This window comes from Chroicocephalus ridibundus, chromosome 5, assembly GCF_963924245.1.
Source record: "Chroicocephalus ridibundus chromosome 5, bChrRid1.1, whole genome shotgun sequence".
Classification (NCBI taxonomy): Eukaryota; Metazoa; Chordata; class Aves; order Charadriiformes; family Laridae; genus Chroicocephalus; species Chroicocephalus ridibundus.
Genome location: NC_086288.1, coordinates 67,508,085 through 67,530,804, shown reverse-complemented (window position 1 = coordinate 67,530,804; position 22,720 = coordinate 67,508,085). Strand labels below are relative to the sequence as shown.

The window sequence follows — 22,720 nt, the reverse complement described above, 5'->3', positions numbered from 1 at the left end:
GTAGAGCCTGCCCGGAAACCCGCAAACCCCCCCAGGGGCACGCGCACCCCCAAAGATGGGAGGAAGGTCTGACACAGAGTATGGCAACCACCTTCACAGCCCCCTCCCTGCTCAGCATCTCAGCTGGGCACACGCTCTCCTTCAAACTGCTTTTCTCCAGCTAACAAATACGCCCCAAATAAAGTGAATAGGACATACTGGTGGCAAACAAATCCATAGTCATCCTCACCACCCCCTTCTCCCTACAGCTGGGGCACAGGGCAGTGTCACCACCCAACAGGCCGCCACCTCCCCCCATAAGAACCGACTGTATGGATAAAGAAGGCGGTTTAAAATAACGCAGAGAGGTGAGAGGAGCACGAGCAGCGCTGGAAAATCCAAAAGACAACTCGTTCCTCTGTGAGTTACCGACTTTGTTTCTTCAGACACAGCCTTTGAAAGGAGAGAGGAGGTGGTGTAGACATACGCGTCTGTCTGAGGCTCTGACATGAGGGCAGGCGTAGTTGAAGTAACACACGCTTTCATGACACAGCTTATATTTACACAATTTTTTCCTTCAAAAATTTTTCATGTGCATCATGAAACTCATCCTCCCTTTCTCCCTCGTCACCGACATGGAGGCAGCACACCCTGTCATCTCAGCACAACTTCAATTACCAGAAATAAAATGAAAACCGCTTTCAGGGAAACATGCATTTATTGTTAAGCATTCCCAGTGAAAATCAACATCTTTTAAAATGTGTTTATTAAAAAATCATTTGTGTACAAAAGTGTTTGTGTAGTTTTTATTTTCAAGGAAAAAAAAACAAACCAAACACTGATGCTGCGAGTTCCAGCCCACCCGCTCCTCCTGCACAGGGAGGCTGATGCTCAGGAACCAACCTCCTGCCGTATTTTTTATTGGTAATTTTTTTTTTTTTTTTTTAAATTAGAAAAGTCAGGAATTTAGGATGGAAAAGGTAAGTGAAAAGCAGGGTTCTTCACCGGTTGACATCAGCATTCGTATGATGGCAGCCTCCTTCAGACACCACAACAGAGCACCAGCAGTTGCCGCAAACCGTAAGAGATGGACAAGTAACAGCATTTTCACAGTACATTTCCTCGTCTGTTGAGTCATAAATCTTAACTTACATTACCAATGAATGGCTCAGCACCGTAAGCGATGGGCTAGCTATTTTGATGCCTACAAAGCAGGTAACAGCAGAGAAGGAACATTGCGTCACAGTACAGCGCAAGTGATTCGCAGGAGTTTGTCCAGCCAGACCAAATCTGAAGTCGAGCTGCTGCCTACAGGGAGCCCCGCGGCCGCATAACCACACAAGAAGCAAAACGCGTCGAGGACAGCTGGTCTCGTGAGTCTAACGATGAATCAGCTGATGACACTAACACCACAAACGGGAAGAGCAAGCTACGCAATTCACCCATGGCTTTGGAATATCAAGGAAGAAGCAGCGCTTGCCCCGTTGCCTGGCCCTAGGAGAAAGCTGTGCCTGGAAAACGAGGACGGCAACAATGAAAACAGCTACGTGGTCTTTCCAGAAAAAGCTTTAGGCACCCAACGAGCATCTGGACTTTCATGCTTCAGTTCTGTGACCCAACAGACAGCATGATGAAACACGCTTTCGCTATCGTTGAATCAATTGCACATCAAACCATGGAAAACCCACCGCCTGATGGCAAACCAGTGGCCACGCTCACGGCGATGGCTCCCATCAACTCTAGCAACAACACACAGCAGGAGAGGCCACCTCGTCTTCTCCTCGCATCTGCTCACCAGCAGGCATGAAGTAAAACGAACTTTCACTGCTAAATTATTTAACATTTCCCCCTTTGGGCAAGCCTCCAAGCCTAAGCTAGCTTTTGTCGGTATTTAGGAAGGAAACAAGGGCGCTGCACACAGTTGGGTTTCCCCTCGCGCCGAAAATGGAACCCTTCACCTTCATAGTATGTGACCAATGCAGTAAGTGAGAACTCCTGCTTGAAACTGTGTTTTGACCCCCCCGCCCCGCCTTCTCCTTTCTCCTTTCCCCAATTAAGGAAGCAATCCGTATGCTCTGAAGTGCCTAGTCTGATTCACAGCTGTTCAGCTTAAATTTGCATAGTTTAAATGTTTCTGTTACCCACACCATATAACGCAGATTTGGCGTTACAAGGTAAGCTTCTTTCTGGCTATTTAATTCCTCCTTTCAGACAACAACAACAAAAAAGATCCTGTATTCCTTATGTCAGTGTTCCAATACTAATTTACTTGGAAAACAGTTAAATACAATGATAATTTAAAAAAAAACCAAGACATATTCCTACACCATTAGTACCTAATTGCTCAGATAAATACTACCAAACCAATTACAGTCAAGGCCCCGTGTACTCTGTGGCAAGTTTTTTTTTTTTTTTAAATAAAAATTAAGGTTGGAATATGCAGAACGAATAGCACTGAGTGCCGCATTTTTCCAGAAGGATATGTTCCTAAGTTTCTTGTCTCCTAAACGTACCAGTTTGTCACACTGAGAACACAGCTTGTTCGCAGAAGCAATGGGAGGAAGCTGTGAATTTGGCGAGTGGGGGTGGGATATCGTCAGGGCTTTTGGCACTCCTGGGAAAACGGAGGCTTTTGGCAACAGGAAAGGGCATTTCTCCACCTTTGAACAAAGCCGCAGTTTACTTTTCGAGGAACTGGACGAGAAAAGGAGTTTCTTGTTCCCCACCAACAAAACAAACAAGCGGTAAAACTGCTTTGCTCGATGCATGTTAAAACCTTCAGCAGTGAAATCCGATCGATGCCCTGGCAATCAGTAAGCTTCATTACCAATACCTTGTTTAGAAAAACCAGGCCATTTAGACTTCCAAATTACTGTTTCAAGCTGTCGTCTTACACAAGAGAGGAAGACAATGCAAGACTTATTTGTACTTAGAAAGCAACTGTACCCATGTTTTACGTTCTTGTTGTAAGAAAGTGGTAAATGTGCAGCCGGAGTGGGCTGCGGGGCAACCCCACCTCTGTGAATGCACAGGGCCCTGAATACAGCAACGTTCAGTCACACAGAGACCAGAACGACCATTCTGTATGTACAAACTCACAATGATAAACTGAACACTAACAGCAAAATCCCTAGGGCTCAGCCCCAGCTGCAGTTAAACTAACCTGGTACAACATTATCCCTATATTCAACTCTGATAATTACCAAGAATACAAAAAGATTCCTCAGAAATGACTCACACGTCAAAATTCAGAGGGACTTCAGACCACAGATGTCTCCTTAATGCCGGGTCACGTTTCCTTCCCAGCTCAGCTCTTGAGAAGCTTCCCTCCTGGCCAGCATCTGAGCTAGCGTCAAAATATCTTTGCTACCAAGCCCATGGATGGAGGGCAACAACCAGTATCCAACATCTATACGACAGGGGAAAGGGGAAGACGAGCGTTTTGCAGTAGAGAAGAAAATGAGGTAACTTCATGAGAGAAATAAAACTTAACAAGGCAGTTTCAGAGGTGACCATGCTCACCTAAGAACCATCTCCTCTTTTCTCCCCCTCCCCCTTTCCCTGGCTTCCTTTGTGCCTTCATGTACTGTTGGAAAACCCTGCTGTTCTTAGGAGACTAATTGTATCAAAAGACACGTTCAAGAAGCCCATAACTGAGAAGTTTTATGTCCCCGACAATGATTTCCAAGTTCTTTCTTTTGATAAATAGCAGCGAAGAACAAGGGAAAGTCAGTCAGCAATTTATAATTACCACCAGGGTAAAAAAAAAAAAAAAAGTGTTGATGTAATCAAGAAGTTCTTAGCTTGTATAACAGAAAAGACAGCAACTTGAGATTATCACGAGTGGCATTTTGCCGTAGTTTCCTACCGTCCCTGGTTTTCACCTAACAAACCAGCTGAACAGTAGCAGCTTCTTGTTAAAAAAAAATAAATAAATATAAGGAAAGACAAAACAACTCATTTCCTTTGGCATCATTGCAAATGACTTACATTAACTCAAGAAAACCCAAGAAAACTGATCACTGACTACACCTTAAAAAGCAGTAAGCAAAAAGACTAAGCAAATGCATTTAGTATTGCACCGATATGAGTTCAAAGTATTTACTGTCTGTGCCCTGCAATATTTAAAGTTTGGACACGTGAGACAGAGCGGTAGAGGGAAGATCCCTGAACTAGCCAGGTCTCTACAGCTCTATTTTCTGGTTCTGTTCCCCTACCACTATGCTCCAAGTATTGAACAGATACAACAAGAATGTTCCTGATTTCCTCCAGTACGATTTATAAACAGACTGCCTATGAAGTGTGAAACTATTTCAACTTGTACTTCATAGCTACAGAAAAATCCCAAACAGACATCTATTTCCCCACCCCATTAGTCCACTGTTTAGGATTAAAAAAAAAAAAAAAGTGTCATGGAAAAGATGATTTATACAGTACTCCATTATCCACGATCCCCACTCTCTAGTCTCAGGATTTCTCTGAGCTTCCTTGTCAGATATATTCTCAAAAGTTAGCATCATATTCACAGAGACATTACCGCTCTCTTTAAATAGATGTACTAGTGTTTGAAGTTGCAAAACTAATAATTTTCAAGCTTTTGCACTCAGGATGAAATGTCATTTTAATACGAATAAAAAGACTGACTGTATGTACAAGCCAAGGTAAGATTTCAGTTCTCGTTTATCAGAAACATCAATCCAAAAAGAAAGCTAAATTGAGAACACAATTCTACTTCTATGTGCATTTGAAGTATGTACAGTAAAAACACCAACACAGCCTCCATGTGTCAACTAGAGAAAAACGCAAGCAAGGATGAATTTTAAAGTACCTGGTAAGCAATCCCTAAATTGAAGCCAGAAATAAAGCTAGAAAACCGCTGCAAAAGAACAGCTGATTGCATCATATCAAGTACTCAAAGAAAAATTTCTTTAATTCTCAGTAGGCTAGAGAATCAGCTTTTTCCTCCTTCAAACCCAGTGAAATCGTATTATCCAGAATGTACTGAAGAACATTTTACATCTATTTAAGACCAAAAAAAGGAAATAAACCAGCTCCATCTTTTTGTGCTGTATCGAAGCATACTCCTTATGAGATTGTGTAGAAAACACGATGAATGAAAATCGTTACTGATAATTCAAAATATATTCTTTAAAGGGGAGCCTAGACTACTGTAAATGGCACATGTAATACCCACGGATGATGAAACATAATCTAGCGAGGATTTTTAGCTGCATGATGTAAGGGAGAGGAGAATCAGGTTTCCCAATTCATAAGTTAGAAAGAAACCGGTTCTGAACAGGTCACCATTTGGAACTTTGGGTAAGTCTTCAAAGTCTTTCAGGAAAAAAAGTTACAAGAACACTCGAGTATTTCAATGGTGCTCTCTTCAGCGACCCTACTAATATGTCTATTAAGTACAAGCATGCAAATATAGGTCAATCCACAGGCACATAGGATCCATGTTAAAAACAGTAAGATAGCTGTGATGAGTGGCACCAACAATTCTGATGACTAACACTCAAAAACGTTGCTTTCTGAATTACTAAATCAAAATCCTGAAGCAAGTTCCTGCTAGTCTTCGTCACGCTGCTAAACACTAAAGTAGGCATGTTTTTCCCCTATTATTGTAGCTGAGCTCAAAGAATTTTTACAATATTTAGTAAGAAAAAAAATTAAAGTATTTCCCCTTTTTAAATTTACACAGACGTTTAATTAGCTTTATTTACAGAGCGGTTTTTTTTTCAGTCTCCAATAGTGCCTAGATAGCATCATCAGGCAAGAGTGCCAGTTTTAAAAGAGAATCTATATAGAATCCTAAAAATAACAGATGGTGATGCTCCTCCAGAAGGGGCAAGCTGGACTACTGAAGCAGCTCTCTCTACATGGCTCAGTTACTCAGGAGTAATTCTGTTGCAGTCTCTACATCCCATGATTTTGAAGACAAGGCCACTATTACTGCATTCTGCAATGAGAAAACAAAAGCAATAACATTTTCAGTGTGCGAACCTGCAGCTCTGAGAAGCGGAATGAAAAGTTCACAGATTAATCAGAACATGTTAGTTTACCATTAGTTAAATCCTAACTAATAATTTACAGAAAAAAAGTGTTTCAAAAAAGGCAAGGGTAGTTCACAAGATTTACTAATAACACAGTATTTTAAAACTCTGATTCTTAAAAATAATTAGTAAAACAGAATTATTAGACCTACAAAAGGTCATGGAAGTAGCAAATCTACTTTAGTATACTAATGACTCCTTGGTTTTATACACATATACTTGCTCTGCCCCCACTGAAAAATATTTAAGTTATATATACTTACCCTATCAAAGCCCATAGCACAAAGGTTTTCTATTTTTTTGGTGTATTCTGGACTAGAAACTGGTGCTCCAGCATACACATGTGCCCAAAGTCGAGCTGTCTGTTTAAACATTTCTGGATTTTGTTTGTACTACACAAAAGAGAGAGGGGGGAGAAGGGGAAAGTTAAATCAACTCAGCAATCCAACCAAAAAGCAAGATGATATGGCAGATTCCAATCCGTCGTTCTTTCTACAGTACCTTCAACAGTGTGTTTCACACTGATCATACTGCTATTTTGGAAATGAAATTTGGAGGTGAGGATTAGACAGAGTAAACTTACGCAAGCAGTTCATCTAATGAATTTGCCTATAGGTTTAATTACACACTATAGGTATTTCATGTGTCCAATCAGGTACTGCTCTCAATCGCACTGATCAAAAGCAAAGTAGCTATATTTAGCACAGCTACCGAGAATTTATATTCAGTGTGGCAGAGCACAAGTTATCCCTATGTTAACATCTCCTGAAAGTACATACTGCATACTACTCTAATGAGTTTCTCTCATCACTTAAAAATGTGCCTGGTTTTATACACCGCAAGTAGGTCTGCAGTTTTTCAGTCAGGGCTGACATTTTACTACCAGGCTTCCTCCTGAGAATAAGGATATTGATAGCGTATGTGACAAAAGAAGGGCTGAAAAATGGGTAAGCGTGTGTAAAAAGCTAGGAAGCGACAACTCTTTTCATGCAAGCTATTGTTTACCAGGAAAAAAAAAAATCTCACACGGGATATGTAAATATTGCTTTGCACTAATCTCGTCACTAACAAGTTTTCTAATAAACAACAGAATGGACCTTATCACAGAGAGTTTTCAGCCTGCACTAAGAACTCAAAAGCCAAGAAAGTAGGTCATCTGTCATAAACTGTACTCAGAAGAGCAAGACAAGCTTCCTATTTTAGCAACTTTTCTATGTAATATCAAGTTTGGTTTTTGTATTTAAAAAAGACTCTTTCCCTTGATCATTACACTTATTAAAAAAAGTAAGTATTCCCATCTTCAGATATAATGCATTTTAGCACTAAATAATAAGACAAGATATTGCGAAATATATTATTCAAATATTTAGATGCATTTTAAGGACAGAAACATGGCTGATTATCATTCTAAGCATTTTATTCATACATAAAACAATCATTAAATCTATAAAGCACTGTCAAAGTGAATACAGTACATCTTTTTTTTAACCGATGTACATTTCATTTTATCTCTCCTACAGCAACACAAACTACACTGCACTGCATGCGTTGTACGCCTCCCACTAATTCTGCTCCACAGGAAGTGATCTGTATATTTACATTTGATTATTAATGGCATTAGAACATGGAAGACAATCTATTGTCAGAAATAACTCACTGTTATAAATACAGTGGTCTGTAATAAATTGCTTTGGTTGTAATGACTAGAAAAGGGAAGGATTAAGCTAAGCATCAGTATCATCCTGAACTACTATATTCTTCTGTTCTGAAGTGATCTTCTCCCAATTTTTTTAAATATTTTTGAGAACACTGCCAAGCCTAGAAAGCACTAGCTGAAATGCAATGGATTAGTCATAACTGCATTTTATTCAGAACTAGCTTTTAGTGTTCTATAAATAAAATTCCTTTACTTAGGTATCCGTAAATAATCTAGCTTCTCACTGAATTGAGAAAAGCCTAAAGGCACCTTTTACTGATGCCGCTATATCAGGAATCTGAGGCAATTAATGTTGCTGTACTTAAAAAAAACAGCAACCAGTTGAAGTAGTTTTCACACCAGACAGCTGGTGTCTGAAAGGTGGCAGGTGTCTGAAAATACTGCCATTATTCAAACAGGAACTCTCCCTGTGTGCTCCCTGGGATTCAGCTCCAGAGCTTGTAGGACACTGCCATTTACCTGGACGGCTTAGTAGTCTAACACATAGTTTAGTAAATTAACGTAATGAAAAAGGAGTGTGGAAGATAACCAACTCCTTGAGAATTTTTGTTTTTAAAAAAAAAAAACAACAAAAAACCCACAAACAAAAAACCCCAAAACAAACTAAAAAAAGACCTCACGACCAGATAAAACACATGAGGGAACTGGGTGTTTACCACCACATCCCTCAGAGACATTATAATCACTTTCTACTTACATATACATGATTCTAACTCAAGGCCAAACCCCAGTATAGTTTGCATGCGGGTGTTTACAGGGAACAGGAGAAACTGAACCCTCCCCGCATCAGTCCTGCTGGACACATCCCCACAGGCGCCCAAGAGGCGGCCTGAAAAATCGCTCTTCATAATCTAGGAAGTTTCAGGAAGTTTTCTGCCTGAGAAAAAAAAAAAAAAACACAAAAACCTCTTTCCAGCTCAAGTCCTTCTACAAGACGGTTATGATTCCCACACAAAATTCTACCATCGGGGCCCAAATGGTAAACACTATTCTTGTTCTTTGTAAAAAAAGGAAAAAGTGGGGTTTTTTTTTAATAAAGAGGGAGTGTGACAGCAAGGGCGTGCATCCGGCAAGGAAAAACTGGTGCAGGGACATGCCTGGTGGCCTTGCCGGCCTGCGCAACAATTCTCCCTGCGTAAAGCAATTCAGTCTGACAGAGCTGTTCAGGGACATTTGCTCAGAGCAGGTTTAGAGCACTGCAGAACCCCACACGCAAGCCTTCCGCGCTTACTGCCGAGCCCAGCAGCAGCAAACAGCTCTCCCCAACCCAGTGGTGCAATGGGCTGCCTCCAAGCTCCGGGTTTCCCTCCAAATCCTGACAGATTTGATAAACTGCTGATCTATCACCCTACGCATATTTTATAGGGAAGAAACACACACTTTGTCACCCTATCCTGGAGGGTCCTGACTTACAGGAGATAATAGATGAGACTGATGTTGAAAGAACCTTCTACTTTCTTTGTTCTTTTGTTACTGAAATGTACCCTTACTACCAGTCAGCAGGGAAGCCAGGCTGCCTCTCTCTCTCGGGACTTTGTTGAAAATTGTCAGATTATGAAGTTATGGAATGACTGTTCCTATCTTTCATCCATACCTTAAGTAGAACCATGTCAGTCCTGGTATGGCCTAAGATCCAGTTGACATTTTATTGTTACTATTTTTTTTTATAAGTTATTGCCACTGTCTGAAAAGTAACAAACCCTGTTGATTATAGAATTCTGCTGATACCAACACAACCAGTGATTTTTAATAGTTAACCCAAGTACTTGCAAAGGTAAAATACATAGGATGCTCCATTCAGATAAACTGCTCCTCAGGATTAAACACAACAGTAATTCACCTGACGTCACTATTCATAAAATTTTGACATTAAACAAATACAATGCTCAACAATATTCATAGTAATCTGGAAGAGGAGCTACACACCAAGCCAAATCCAATGAACACCATCAAGTTAAAACTCATTTCAAATCAATACAACATTGGTTTTCTTATATTAGAAGCCTTAGATTTTAAAAGGCAAGTTATACTGGAATTCATTTAACTATGCTGTTATCTCTTGACATTTCTGACAAGCTAAATAAGGAATAAAACTAACAAAAACCTCCTGACACTGTACTGCTACTTACTCTGGAATCCAAAGAGTGAAGAACACAAAACACCACAGTAACTCACACTTACTGTAAGGTAATATTCCAAAAAATCCTTTAAAATCTTTATCTCCCCCAAGGTTTGGGACGCAATCGGAGTTAGCAAAGGTTACAGAAGTGTTACAAATTCACAGCCAACTGAGTACCTTACCTGGTTTGCCACTACTGCATCTTGTGGATCATCTGGTTCTGCAGCTGCCAACAACGCTTGCAGCGATAACAACACTGTTCTTAGAGTCATTGCTGCTGCCCTAAAATTAAAAATTTGAAAATGACTTTACAAACTCCCATGCCTGTACTCACCTTTTCTGCTGTACTAGTATCACAGAGGACATAAGAGTATGTGTACAGATTCTAAGTCTAAGAATCATAATTTTAAACCACTGCAGCTTATAGGTATTAGAATACCATTCAATACATATATCCAAATAAGGTTTTAAACGTGGACTTTCTTATTAACAATGCTTTCTTAAGCTTTTGGAAAACACAGTCTTTGACCTAGACATTTGATCATGCCCACTAAACAGAATTAACTTCAGAATTAACTTCATCCAAAAGAAAAAAAAAAAAAAAAAAAGCCAATTTGAAGTTTGTGTCTTCCTTCCTTACTCCCAGTAACAGCACCTTGCGCAAGGTCTAGGTACTGAACTGGCAGCCCATGTGTGCTCCCTCTGCTGGCACTCTTCATAGCGAAATAGCATATACAGAAATAGTGACCTGCATTTTAAATACTTGTAACAGATAAGGAATTTTACACATTACATATCTTTTGCATTGCATCGGTTTTAATACTCACTTTAACGTTTAACAATTTACATGATGAATTACTACTATAATAATAAAAAGTTTCAGCTATTACAGAATGTGAATTTTTTTCACAGAATTTCAGATTCTCTTCTAGTTAAATGCAAGTATTTCAGGTTCCAAGCTGAATGCTTCTTCCAAGCCAAAGAACGTTTCTTTAAATTACAAACAAAGCTGGGGATTAACTAGCAAGATTATATTTAATCAGATAAAGAACACCTAGTTACTGAAACATACCCTCAGTTGCATGATGAGAGCCTAGCTAAGACATAACTCAAAAGTACAAAGCATCTTGTTTTTCCACACCTAAATCACACACACGAAAGCAAGAAGCGAAAGAACATAGAAATATTTTTGCTTTACATGTACCTATGCTATTTTACTCTTATAATTTCCTATTCTTTGTGATCTCTACTGGTTTATACTGTCTTGAAATTAATCTATTTAATGTACGCGTTGATGCCGTAATTCACAGCGGTACCTGCTATGCTAGCATTAAATAGACGTAATGCAACATGTTTACTATTCCAGCATTCAGGTGTCACAGAATACTAAGTCTTTCAGGCCTTACTATGCTCAAATGGATTTCACCATTTTTATTTTTACGCAGTGAATTTCAGGAGCTACCACATCCATACACATGCTATAAAACCTGAAGTCTTTTTTCCCAGTTAAGTAATTTTATTACTCTATTTAGCATAGTTTTAAAGCTAGACTTCACATGAAAGATCTATCAACTGTAACCGATACTGTAGTTACTTGCACCAAATAAAAGCCGTTCCACACTTTCCTTTACAGAAATCCTTCTACTCTAGAGACAACCGAAAATACTGCCATTATTTAAAATAAAGAAGACTACATGAAATGGGTCATGGACACTTGTGCCACATTTATGTGCAATTTACTTCCATTTACATGGTACCTTCTGGGAGTATAAAATATCCCTTGGGGAGCAGGAGGCATTGCTAAGGACCAAAGGTGACATGGACATCTAGAACAACTTCTGTGCTGGCTCCAGCCGCCTCTGGCTTTCAAGACTGCTAGGCCTTTTCAGTCCCCGATCATCTGTTATGTTAGTAGATTTGTACATAAAGCATACTGGGACTTGAACGTCTGTTCTGACACACCAATTTCAAAATGAGTAATAAAAATAAATATCTTACCCATTTGGATATACAGATGGCTATATGCTCAGAGAACTCAAACTCTAAAATAATAAGTTTATAGACTAGACTAGTTTAGCTACATATGTAAAAAGGTTTAAAAATGTAGTTTACAACGTATTTTCAAGTCTCATGTCTCAAAATGGCTTTCACATCTCATGCATAAGACGACAAAGTCCTCATTGGACACAAACGTTTAAAGAAGTAAGTATCCTTAAATCATAAAATAAAACCTGTTACAGCTTCAGCTGCTGTTTGTATTAAAAGAAAGGAAATTAAATTTTGTGATTAACAGCAAAGAAAATCTGACATATTTTGTGTAACTATTGTATACTCATGTAACACTTTCTACCTTTAGGACACCAATTAACTTTCCTGATCAAAGAAAGTAAAAAAAAAATCTTGTCATTTTTTATGTAGCTTAGTCTTAATTTTTCAGACATAAATTAAGATTCCCAGAAGAAACTGGAGGGACAACTAAAAATAGACTCTCATTTCCCAAGTACTTTAAAAGCTCTTCTTCCTTCCCATTACCTTCTTTTGGGAGAATAAAGTGAATGGAGATGACTGCCCAGAACTACATTTACAGACACTAGTAAGGCAGGACCTGTTCCTCACCAGCAAAGAGCAAAAACAATTCTCATCATCAGTTCTGGAGGAAATTTTATGCTGGTAGTGGCATAAAACTAAAAAACCCAACACACACCCCCAACACGACATCCCCACAAGCTACAGAAGAATGTGCTGGGAATAAAATTGTATTTTCCTTAACATGAACTTCAAGTGGAAAGATACACAGTCTTCTGCATTTTCCAGTGCTCCTCAAGAATTTATTTTTCCAGAATAGAATCCTGAAAAAGAAGGTATTTCCAACTCTTCTTATATTTAAAGTTTATTCCTAGGTGTGGATATGCGCAACATCTCATGGAGTTCAAGCAATTCCCTCTGGTAACTCAAGCTAGCTACATGCTTGGGGTTTAGGTTTTTTCTCTTCTCCTTGCCAAAGGCAAGATTTTGTATCCCTCCTGACAGACTTCCATCTAATCTGTTCTTAACTGGAGCCTCAAAAGTTTCTTGGAAAAATTTACTTCAATGCTTTACCATGCTTGATATTCTGCATGCTAAAATGGCTTTCCAATCTTTCATTGTAGGTTGTATTTGCTTAGACCATTATTCTTGTTACTTTACTTTGGATTTTTCCTACGGTTCCCAACTTTTTGGGCATACAATGCTCGAAGTGGGTATACTACTCCAAAAGAAGCCTGAACAATCATGAGTAAGAAGTAGGCAGCTTATATCATGCATTTTGCAAGTAAAACTTCCTACATTCCAGCATCTATTCACCTTGCACGTCACATTATATTGCCTTTGTCCCATGGCATTACTATCTCCTGTTTTCTCCTAAAGTTTGCTATGCAGGCTTGCGAGTTTGACATTACAAACTGGGAGGAAAGGCCAGTAACATCTACCAGTGAGCTGGAGAGAGCTCACCACAGGGAAGCACTGTCCCTCTGAGAACTAAAAGCCTGCACTCAGGACATCCTAACCAAAAACCAGGCTTTCTATTGGCATTACATTTGTTGAACGGCAAGGGAAACGTGGAGTGAATCAGAACAAAGAAAGCTGATATACATTTTATTCACTTACACTTTTTTTTTTTTAATATCTTGGGGCATTTCCATTAAAAAAAAAAAAGAGCACCCCTAGTTCAGGTGAATGCAGTGATAATATTAAAAAGCACAGCAAGCCAGCTGTGCCCAGCATGCCTGAGGTAAGAAATCTCTTACCTTTCGATGAGCTGAAGAGAGTCCTACGAGGATTATGAAACACTGCCAGTTTTTCTTTTTCTTCTCCATTTTTAAAGGCTAAGTAATTTTCCATTTAGGAAGTTTTTACTTATGTTCTGTATATTCCTCTCTGGAAACAATCTCTCTCTAGTTACTTCGAGAGGTAACCCAGCAGAACAACAGAACAGCTGCAGCCAGCAGATTGCTGCTCCACTCCGTCAACCAAATGTAGCTACTGGGAACATTTTTTATTTTTTTTAAAAAGTAATCTGCAATATTTATTCCATTTGTGAAATAACTAAGCTTGTTAATCCAAGAGAAAAGCTCTGGGAACTTGTACCAAGGCCTTATGGAATCTGGAAGGAGGGAGGAAATGAATAAGGCCTTTGAGTGAAGCCTGTTGTATAGTCACTATTTACAGGAGAAATACAAGACTGGGCACCCATTAGTGAAAGAAAAAAAAAAAAGAGAATAATAGAATAGCTTTGACATAGTGTAGGGGAGGGGGGAGACAGCCTGCTTGCTGAAGAGTTCCTTCAAACAATGTCAATATTCTCTGCATTTTTCTCAAAGCTTTAGAGAGGCTCAGTGCTCCTCAAACACCCTGAACAAAACCCATCAGTTTTAGATACCGGAGAAGATGATTACGACGAGCTGGCTGTTGCTTACGTATCTATTGAAATTGTATTATCTCTTATAATAATGATCTCTGCATCTCAACTAGAACTGAACTGTGAATCCTCCAGTACAGCCACTAGGAAAAAAGTATTCTTATTATTCATTTTTATTTCAACTGTCAAAACTACAACAGCCAAGAGTTTTTTGTAGCCATACACGCTGCCACCACACATTTGTTTGATAATCACTGCTCAAGGGATTTATGCAGAACAGCTTTCAAGTAATTTAGTTCTCAGGTTTCAATGAACAGTATTAGATACATTTTATATTTAAGAATACGATTTTGAGACAGAATACCAGTCTGGAAGATAAATATAGGCTACAGTAAGTGAAACCACATAACAAAAGTCATATCAGATCAGCATAAACAATATTCCTTCTACAAAATCATATTCCAATTTTAATCCTACCAGCAAATAGTAGCTGTACGGCAAACAAACTGGCATAACAGGTATTTATAAATCTAACCATGACTAAAATCCACAGCTGCAAAGAATTTCAGCATCAAGCATGTATTGTGGAGAAAGAATTTCATTAAACTCATTAAAAAAGTCATTTAAAGACATTGCAAACCGATAAAACCACCTGCCAATATACAGAACAATACGTCAACTATGCTCATTAGAATAGAAAACTATTATCATGGGACAGCTAAGTAGGGAAGAGACTTTTTTTTTAAAAAAAAAAAAAAAAACACAACACATTCAAGTCTTCGTATTTGTATTCACCATATATAAATGAGTATTAAATCAATTTATTAACTCTTTATGAAACCCTACTACATCCCATAGGCCCAAATTCTGTCCTTCGATTCCCACTGAAAAACAGATATGCACTGGAATTTGAGACTTACGTTTAAATACAGCAACAAAAGCAGCATTATTCAGTTAAGAGCATTACAAGTCAATGAAGTGGCACTTCAAAAACAGAGCTCGTTGCTAAAAGATTTGACAAGAGAGACTGTGGAACTAAATATATTTTCTAGAACACAGCCATTAGAATATTTCAGAATTGCATTTGTCCCATTTACCTTTGAATATCTGGTGAAATCCATTAGATGTTAAATTATCAAGGCTGAGGGAGTGTTGCTTGGATTTTTCTGTTTGTTTGTTTTCTAATGAAGCTATGAATTTATTCAAACCATTGTTCAACCTACACGTACAGAAAACTTAAACATGGTGATGTGGGCTTTTCTCAGTTTAAATAGCTAAAACAGCCTATACTGAAGAACAATAAACAACTTATTTAAATAATATTGACTATTCATATGGCTTAGGAAGTTTTAAGAAGATACTCAGAAAAAAAAGTGTTATCTACCACAATTCTGAAATCCTTCAAACAAGAAAAGATGGAGGGAGCCACAATAGTTTCCTCTTCTCCAAAGGACCAGAGGCTTTGACAAGCGCTTCAACAATGCTCAAGCGACTTTCATTTACCATTCTGTGATTAAAAAACAAAACCTACAAAGAACACCACTAGAAAATGAAGTGATTGCTACATTAAGAATAATTTGAAAAGGGATTATAGTATATAGGAAGCCTCCTCCCACCACCACCACAGCCTATGAAATTCTTTCCTTGGTGCTTCAAAGGAAGAGTTTAAGAGTATAAGTGGCATAATATTGGTGCTCCCTGGGCCAGATGGTTTAAATACAGAGAAGGCAAGTTCTTGTTCCAATACTCCTACTTTGTACACGTCTTGGTGAAGGAAGGTATTGATGTATTTTGATGTCTTTAGAACTAAGACACAGATTAAGTTATCTGTGCAAGACATAACTTTCAAAGATAACAAGAACACAAGTCAAATCTCTCTTGTTCTTCCTTTCCAAATTTCCATTGTTTTGACTAAAAAAAAAATTAAATTAAGTTGAAGTTCATGATTTCTTTAGGTCTTTGCTGCCTTTTGGTATTTGGTATTTTTTAGCTTGATCAGGCACTGAAAAGGCCAGAAACTTTCATCTTAAAGCTATTGACTGCTTCACTCTTAATGCAGCAATTTTGGCACAACACTGAATTTTGTGACACTGTTTCAAATCACAATGTTTGGCAACGCTGAAAGGCAACAGACCACCTGTTCCAGAGCCAGAAAGCAAATTGTGGTCTCCTGAATCCCAGTCTGTCACTACAGAAGCAAGATCATCCATCCCCCTCCAAAGAAAACACTAATTAGGGAACATATTGAAGTAATATGAAGATAACAAGAAAATGTTAAAAAAAAAAATCTATTACATTACTTTGGTTTTAATTCAGAATGCAATAAATAAGCATGACTTCTGCTAGGGACTGTCCTTCCTCAACATTTCCAGGGGAGAATGCTAGTTAAGCGTTGTTTTTGAGCAACATGATGTTTAGGGGCCTCAGTAGGGAAAGATTAGCCTTGAAAATACCTGTTAAAAGTCACAGACCTTGATACTATGAGTAAAGCAACTAGACAATACATAAAAGAATACCATAAGATGGAATTAAAAACCCAAACCCCGAGCATATATCTTTACTACTTAAACCTTATCCTGAGTGAAATAAGCCTAGCTGGGAGAGCAGGCTTATGTGCTCAAAGCAGTGAGGTGATCCCTGTTAAAAACACCCTCCAAAATTTGTTTTGCCAAAAAATCAAAATGAGCCAAAACCAAGCAAACAAAAATTTAAAAAAAAAAAATCCCAACACACAAACGAATCAGTCAACCTCATGCCCATTCATTAATCTGGTTTAGAGTACGATCTCTCAGGAAATGGTATTTGCACAGTTAGAGAGCCATTAATCTGCAGTGTAATCGTAGGATGGTATGAATAACTAGATGCAGGTACAAAAGTGCACTGGCTTTACTGATGAAAAAATTATGCCGTGTACCATGGCACGTATGTTGAAAGATTCTACTGCCTGAAAGAACATCAAGTGCTCTGAGGCTGTAAGGAAAACATACGCAGTTCCAGAAATGAAAAAGACAACAGCTTATGATTATTTCATTTTAGTAATTTACACTATCCTGTGCCACATGATTTGCATAATCTTCTCACTCTGTAAATGATGAATACACTAGATGTGTAACCTGCAAGACTTTAACTCAAGCTTTCTGCTCTAGAGTTTCTCTTTCAAACCCCACTGATGTCTACTTGGCCAATAGCAGTCTTGAAGAAGTTGTTGAATTCACAAGCATTTGAAGCTTATATGGATTAGATATTATCTGCTGGGGAATTACAGTCCTGTTCTTTTGGGGCAGACGAGAGGAAAATAACAAAGATTAATTCCATTCAGGTTAGATATCATATCTATTGGTACATACGATCTTTAAACCACATCAAATGTATCACTTGAAATAACAAATGAACAATGAGTTCAGCTGTTACAGTTTGGCCACTTACAGGTCTATTCCACAGATTTTGGCTATTAAAACTTTTACAGTAACATTAAGTAATCAAAAGTCAGCAACTCACCAACAACTAAAAGGCAAATGGTTTACAGAGGTGCAAATCATAAATATTACCAGTGATAACTGTGAGACAGAATCAGGATAGTCAGTCTCTTATTTTCTCTTTCCTATTGCTGACCTGTTACCTTTTATACTCCCAGACTCCCTTCATACATTTTTTTAGCTCTGTCAGAACTAATTTTTATTTGGAAGTAGAAGTCAAGAATCAGAATGAAGATAAGCACTTGCTTTTTTTCTGCATATACCTCAGGATGCTGAAAGGACAGGATTCAGGAAGCAATAGGTAGCATTTGTTAATGAAAAACAACTAACTAAATAAAGAAACTAACTCCGACAAAAATACACAAAACATCAACAACAATGAAATGTTCACCCTAACCCTAGTGCAAAAATTTTTACAAAGGCTCTCTATGCATATAATATCTACTTAGTACTTCCCAAAATTACCACCCAATCATTTTATTTGCGTCTTTTCAACTCAAAATACTATACTGAAATATTGTAAGCTTTCAGGATTTTGAATTACAAATACAAAGTGAAAAGCAACATGAGCTGTTGCCTCCTAACCAGGACACTGGTATATTTGATTTTGCACATTTAAATCCGTATGGAATCTTACCATTGATCTTTCAGAATATCCAAACAAATAGCCCCAGTGACTGAGCTAATATTAGGATGCCATATTTTGGTGATAAACCGCACCTAGAAGACAAGACAATTTTAAAAAACAAAAACGGTTATTAAATACAGCATATTAAATAAGCATTTTATATGCATCGCTTCTAATAATAATATAAAGAAATGCTAATTTAGGAAATATCAAGCTTAGTTCTGAAATACCAGAACTAAGACCTGTGATACCACTTATTTCAGGAGGCTTCAAGTTTGCAAGAGTTCAAGTTAGACAGAGCCTTGGCTTTACTCTAAAACAGAGTACTGTCTGTTTGAGGACACCAAACTCATCCCTAACTGCTTTCCCATACACTGTCATGTGTGCACATCCCTGCTTCACATAAAGCCATTTAGAAATATCCTCCAGCAGTATCAGTATTTCAACATAAGCAGATGGTCAAATACAGACTTAAAACTTCCAGTGTCGTAAATGCTAGAACATCCACTCTTAATAAAAAGTAAACAAGTCCCTGAAATCTTAACGTAGGCATGGGATCTCACTGTTCAGCTAAATTGTTGGTTGCTACGGAAGTATTATATAAGTTTCCTTGGTGGATGCTATTACTTCTACAACCATCCACTCTCATTACCCATACGCACAAAGTTCTTCAGAGCTAGATTAGCTAACTAGATTACAATTATTTTTCTTTGCTGTTGAAAGATCTAGTTCCAGCACTCATTCATTGATCATGTCCATATTTTACACTATAATAAAGTGTATTTATGCTCACAAAATATAAATAAAATTAGTTTGGTTTCTTTTTTTTTTTTAGATACTGAGAAAGTTAAAAGCAGCATTTTCTTCTAAAAGTCTCAAAACCAAAAGCTGTCCTCTGAAAAGAATATATACGTCTCAAATTTCTCCTTCATTTTCTTCAAACCCTTTATTTCAGGTTGCACTTTAACTACCTCCTAGTGACTTTGACCTCTCTCTCTGTTTCTCATCTCTACCTCCTCACCCCAAACTCATGACAAACTTTTTACGAATAGCACAGATGTTTCAACTTCTGTTCCTGATCTGCAAGCAAATCAATGCAGAGAACATGTTATTTGTCAGGCACTACAGCCAAAGACTGTACATACAGGGCTATAATAAAATCAGTGCAATCACGGTGTATAAATAGGTAAGACCATAACAGTTCTGCTTTCCAGGACAGAAAATAAGAGATCATGTCAGCTGAGCCACTTATTAACTAGCTCAACCCTCTAAATCACTTTGAAAATGTAAAAAGCCATGTAAATACTAGGTAATTTCTCACAGCGGATGAAGGCTAACAATGGCTGTCAAAGCACATACTGAACAAGATAAAGAACTATTTCAGATGAAAGGCAGGGCTAGACACAAGCAAAAAGGCCTCCAATTCAAGACTGCAGACTCCAGAATAAGCAGTACTGTGCTACAGTGCACTGAGATTCTAACAGCTGTCTATAAGCTTTGGCAATGGAAACCACAGAGCCCTAAAGCAGCAATTAAACCATGGTCCATACACTCATCTTTCAGTGTCCATGACCTGTTTCGGCTCTCCTTATTTTAGCTCCTGCCAGAACACATGCAGATGAAAGAACTGAAACCAACAGACATTTCATTAAGACTTTCTGTGTCTTTCACTCCAGCCTCAAGGAACTCATTCAAAGGACAAAAGCCAAGGACCTAAGAGCTCCTGGCACTTCTCCTTTCCTCCACTTCCCCAGTTCCTCCCCAGTATTACATAGCAGGGTGAAAATAATCAGGATCTAGGACGTGTTGTTAGTTCAAAGACATCTTTGAGACAAACAGAAAACCAATCAAGAAGCTGAGTCAGACAACTCAGGAAGGAGTCTGCTGATTCATCAGAAGCCACTGAAGAAGGGGCTAAATCAGGGCACAGGAATATACAGTTGCACATGGCTGGAGAGAACACTATTCAGACTGATCCATTTAGGAGGGAAGTGGAGTCACAAATTTAAGGTTTAGATACAGTACCTAGAAATATCTAAAGTATCTAGAAAGATACAGTAAAGTTGAAAGGGCAGGACAGCCTGTAACACAACCATTTCTCTTGTCTCTCATCCACATGCAGATGTTTTATGCATTCCTTCAACAGAGCTGCAGTAAGACCATTACATTTCTCTATTGGTTCTTCGAGTCACGCAACTGTACACCTCACTATCTAATTATTACTAGAAACTTGGTAGATTAGATCCAAGACTCTACTAAATATAATTTATGGAGCCAAAGAAATTAAAAGAATAAGTCATTATCTATTACAGCATTTCTTCAATGATACTGAGGGGGAGGAATGATAGCCATACTCTCTACATCAAGTAAAACTGTCTGAAAACTATTTATCTTGCCAAAAAGAAATCACGTGAGGATCAATAATAAGGCACAAGCTCCTCGCCAGAATTTGCCAGTTTGTACTTTAAGGAACAATCAGATTGTACTTCTGATTGGATACAGCTATGCATCCTGCATTATTTCTACCCAAAGACAACAGCTCCAATGCCCGTCTAGAGGAGAATAAAAAAAAAAAATAAAAAAAAAAAAGAAGATGGGTACTACAAAGAGACTACATACATAAGCAAATAAATAAGACTACTCAAAAACAACTTGTTATCCAAATTATTTTAGCCAAAAAAGTGTTTACAATACCTTAGGAGGATTAAACGGATATGTTTCTGGAATTTTTATCTCTAGTTGATACCTTCCACCTGCAAAAGACAAGAACAAGTTAGAAATTAAAAGAACATTACTCAAGCTTAGTCTTTCATGACAAGAAAACCTGTCCATTTAGAAACATAAGCTTTAAAGTAATTTAAATTTACTCAGAAGTATTAGCTAGAGGATCCTTCTAAATTTCACATATTTTATAAATAAATGCATATAAAAGTCAATCTAATAAAGTCATATTTGCTTATGCCAATCAGAATCTGTATTTCTTAGGTATATTTAATGTGTACATTCTCCTGTAGTTTCTTGTTTCCAATGTTGTAATTTCCATGCTCTATTTTACTAAAATATCCCAAAACATAAACCAAATGCACCTCAAACATGAAAGAATAGGCCACAGGAATGTTCAAGCTGAACATGGGATATTACATTACTTTGACTTTTTTCTGATACCTCATGCCAATAAATTTTCTTCAAATAACACAATTGAAATTAACTGTATTTCATTTTAAACTTTCTGGAACTGAAGAATGTTTGACTAAGTCATTTATGAAACGTGCCCACACTGTGGAGAAAAAAAAATAATAAAGGAGGCTCCAATGTTATTTCCACTATGTTCTACATTACTGTCTGAAGTAGTTACTTCTGATTCTGCAAACGCTTTGACACCCTGGTACTAGTACTACAGTTTGCAGGATTACAGCATGCAATAAAGGATAGTTTGAGCTTGGTGGACAGAACCACCTTCTACCACCCTTTTCTAAACATTTCTCATTTTTCTCTCCCTTTTACAGTATCACTACCTATGTCTATTTCAATTAGAGTTCTGTTAACATTCAAGTTTACTATCAATACTTAGGTCTTCTGGAGCAATCTCAAACTATCTCTGCCTGCCCACTGAAGATCATTTGCCAGCCAGATTTTAATGACAAAAAGAACAGAGTACAACAAAACATATACACCAATTTAGACATTTAGTTTTCATAGAAACTGAAAACGTTTCTCCTCACTTGCCGTTTTTTTCTCATCCTACTGCTGCTCTTTCTGAAAGCAGACTTTTCCCTCCCTCAGTACACTTTGTTACAATTTATAAATTTCCTTGAATTAAAGTTGAAGTATCTGCAATCTGTTTTCTTTGGGATTTCAAGAGAGATTTACTCTGTTGCAAATAGCTCTATAAAAAAACAGCTCTCAAGTAGTCTTAATAGAGGCAGCAAGATTCACGTGCAGGGAAAAAACTCAAAGGAATATTCTGAACAGTTATAGTCTATGGCACCTTTTTATCTGTGCCACAATGCAGTTAGAAGCTAATAACACCTCTCACTTTTAAAATGTAATACACTACACCTGAAACTGTTTGGTATTTTACACTACTTTCCACAGCTGGTTTTTCCTCACTTAATACTACAGTAGCTTCAGAAGATTTAACAGAAAATACAACAGACGAAAGGCTAATAAATCCAAAATTATAACAGTTAATGTCTAAGTTGACTGCTTGTTTGCTTACAGGACAGCACAGGCAAACTCTTTTTGAAGACATGTACATCAGCAACAGACCTTACGTAAGTTTGCTTTTCCTTTTGTCTGAATTGAAGCATAATTCAGCAGCAATTTTTTCCTAAGAAACAGAACAATTA

The 22,720-nt window shown here is 37.8% G+C and overlaps 1 protein-coding gene across 2 annotated transcripts in view; it reads right to left on the bottom strand.

Moving 5' to 3' along the window:
- Positions 1-4,582: 4,582 nt before the first annotated feature.
- The window catches only part of UBE2K (ubiquitin conjugating enzyme E2 K), a 41,256-nt gene continuing 23,118 nt past the window's right edge, over positions 4,583-22,720 (bottom strand). For both annotated transcript variants that reach the window (XM_063335510.1, XM_063335509.1), the window contains 5 exons: positions 21,066-21,124; positions 18,381-18,463; positions 10,054-10,153; positions 6,299-6,427; positions 4,583-5,941 (listed from right to left, as the gene is read on the bottom strand). In XM_063335510.1, the coding sequence (XP_063191580.1) occupies positions 5,867-5,941; positions 6,299-6,427; positions 10,054-10,153; positions 18,381-18,463; positions 21,066-21,124 (446 nt within the window). In that variant the 3' untranslated portion in view covers positions 4,583-5,866. The remainder of the gene's footprint in view (positions 5,942-6,298; positions 6,428-10,053; positions 10,154-18,380; positions 18,464-21,065; positions 21,125-22,720) is intronic.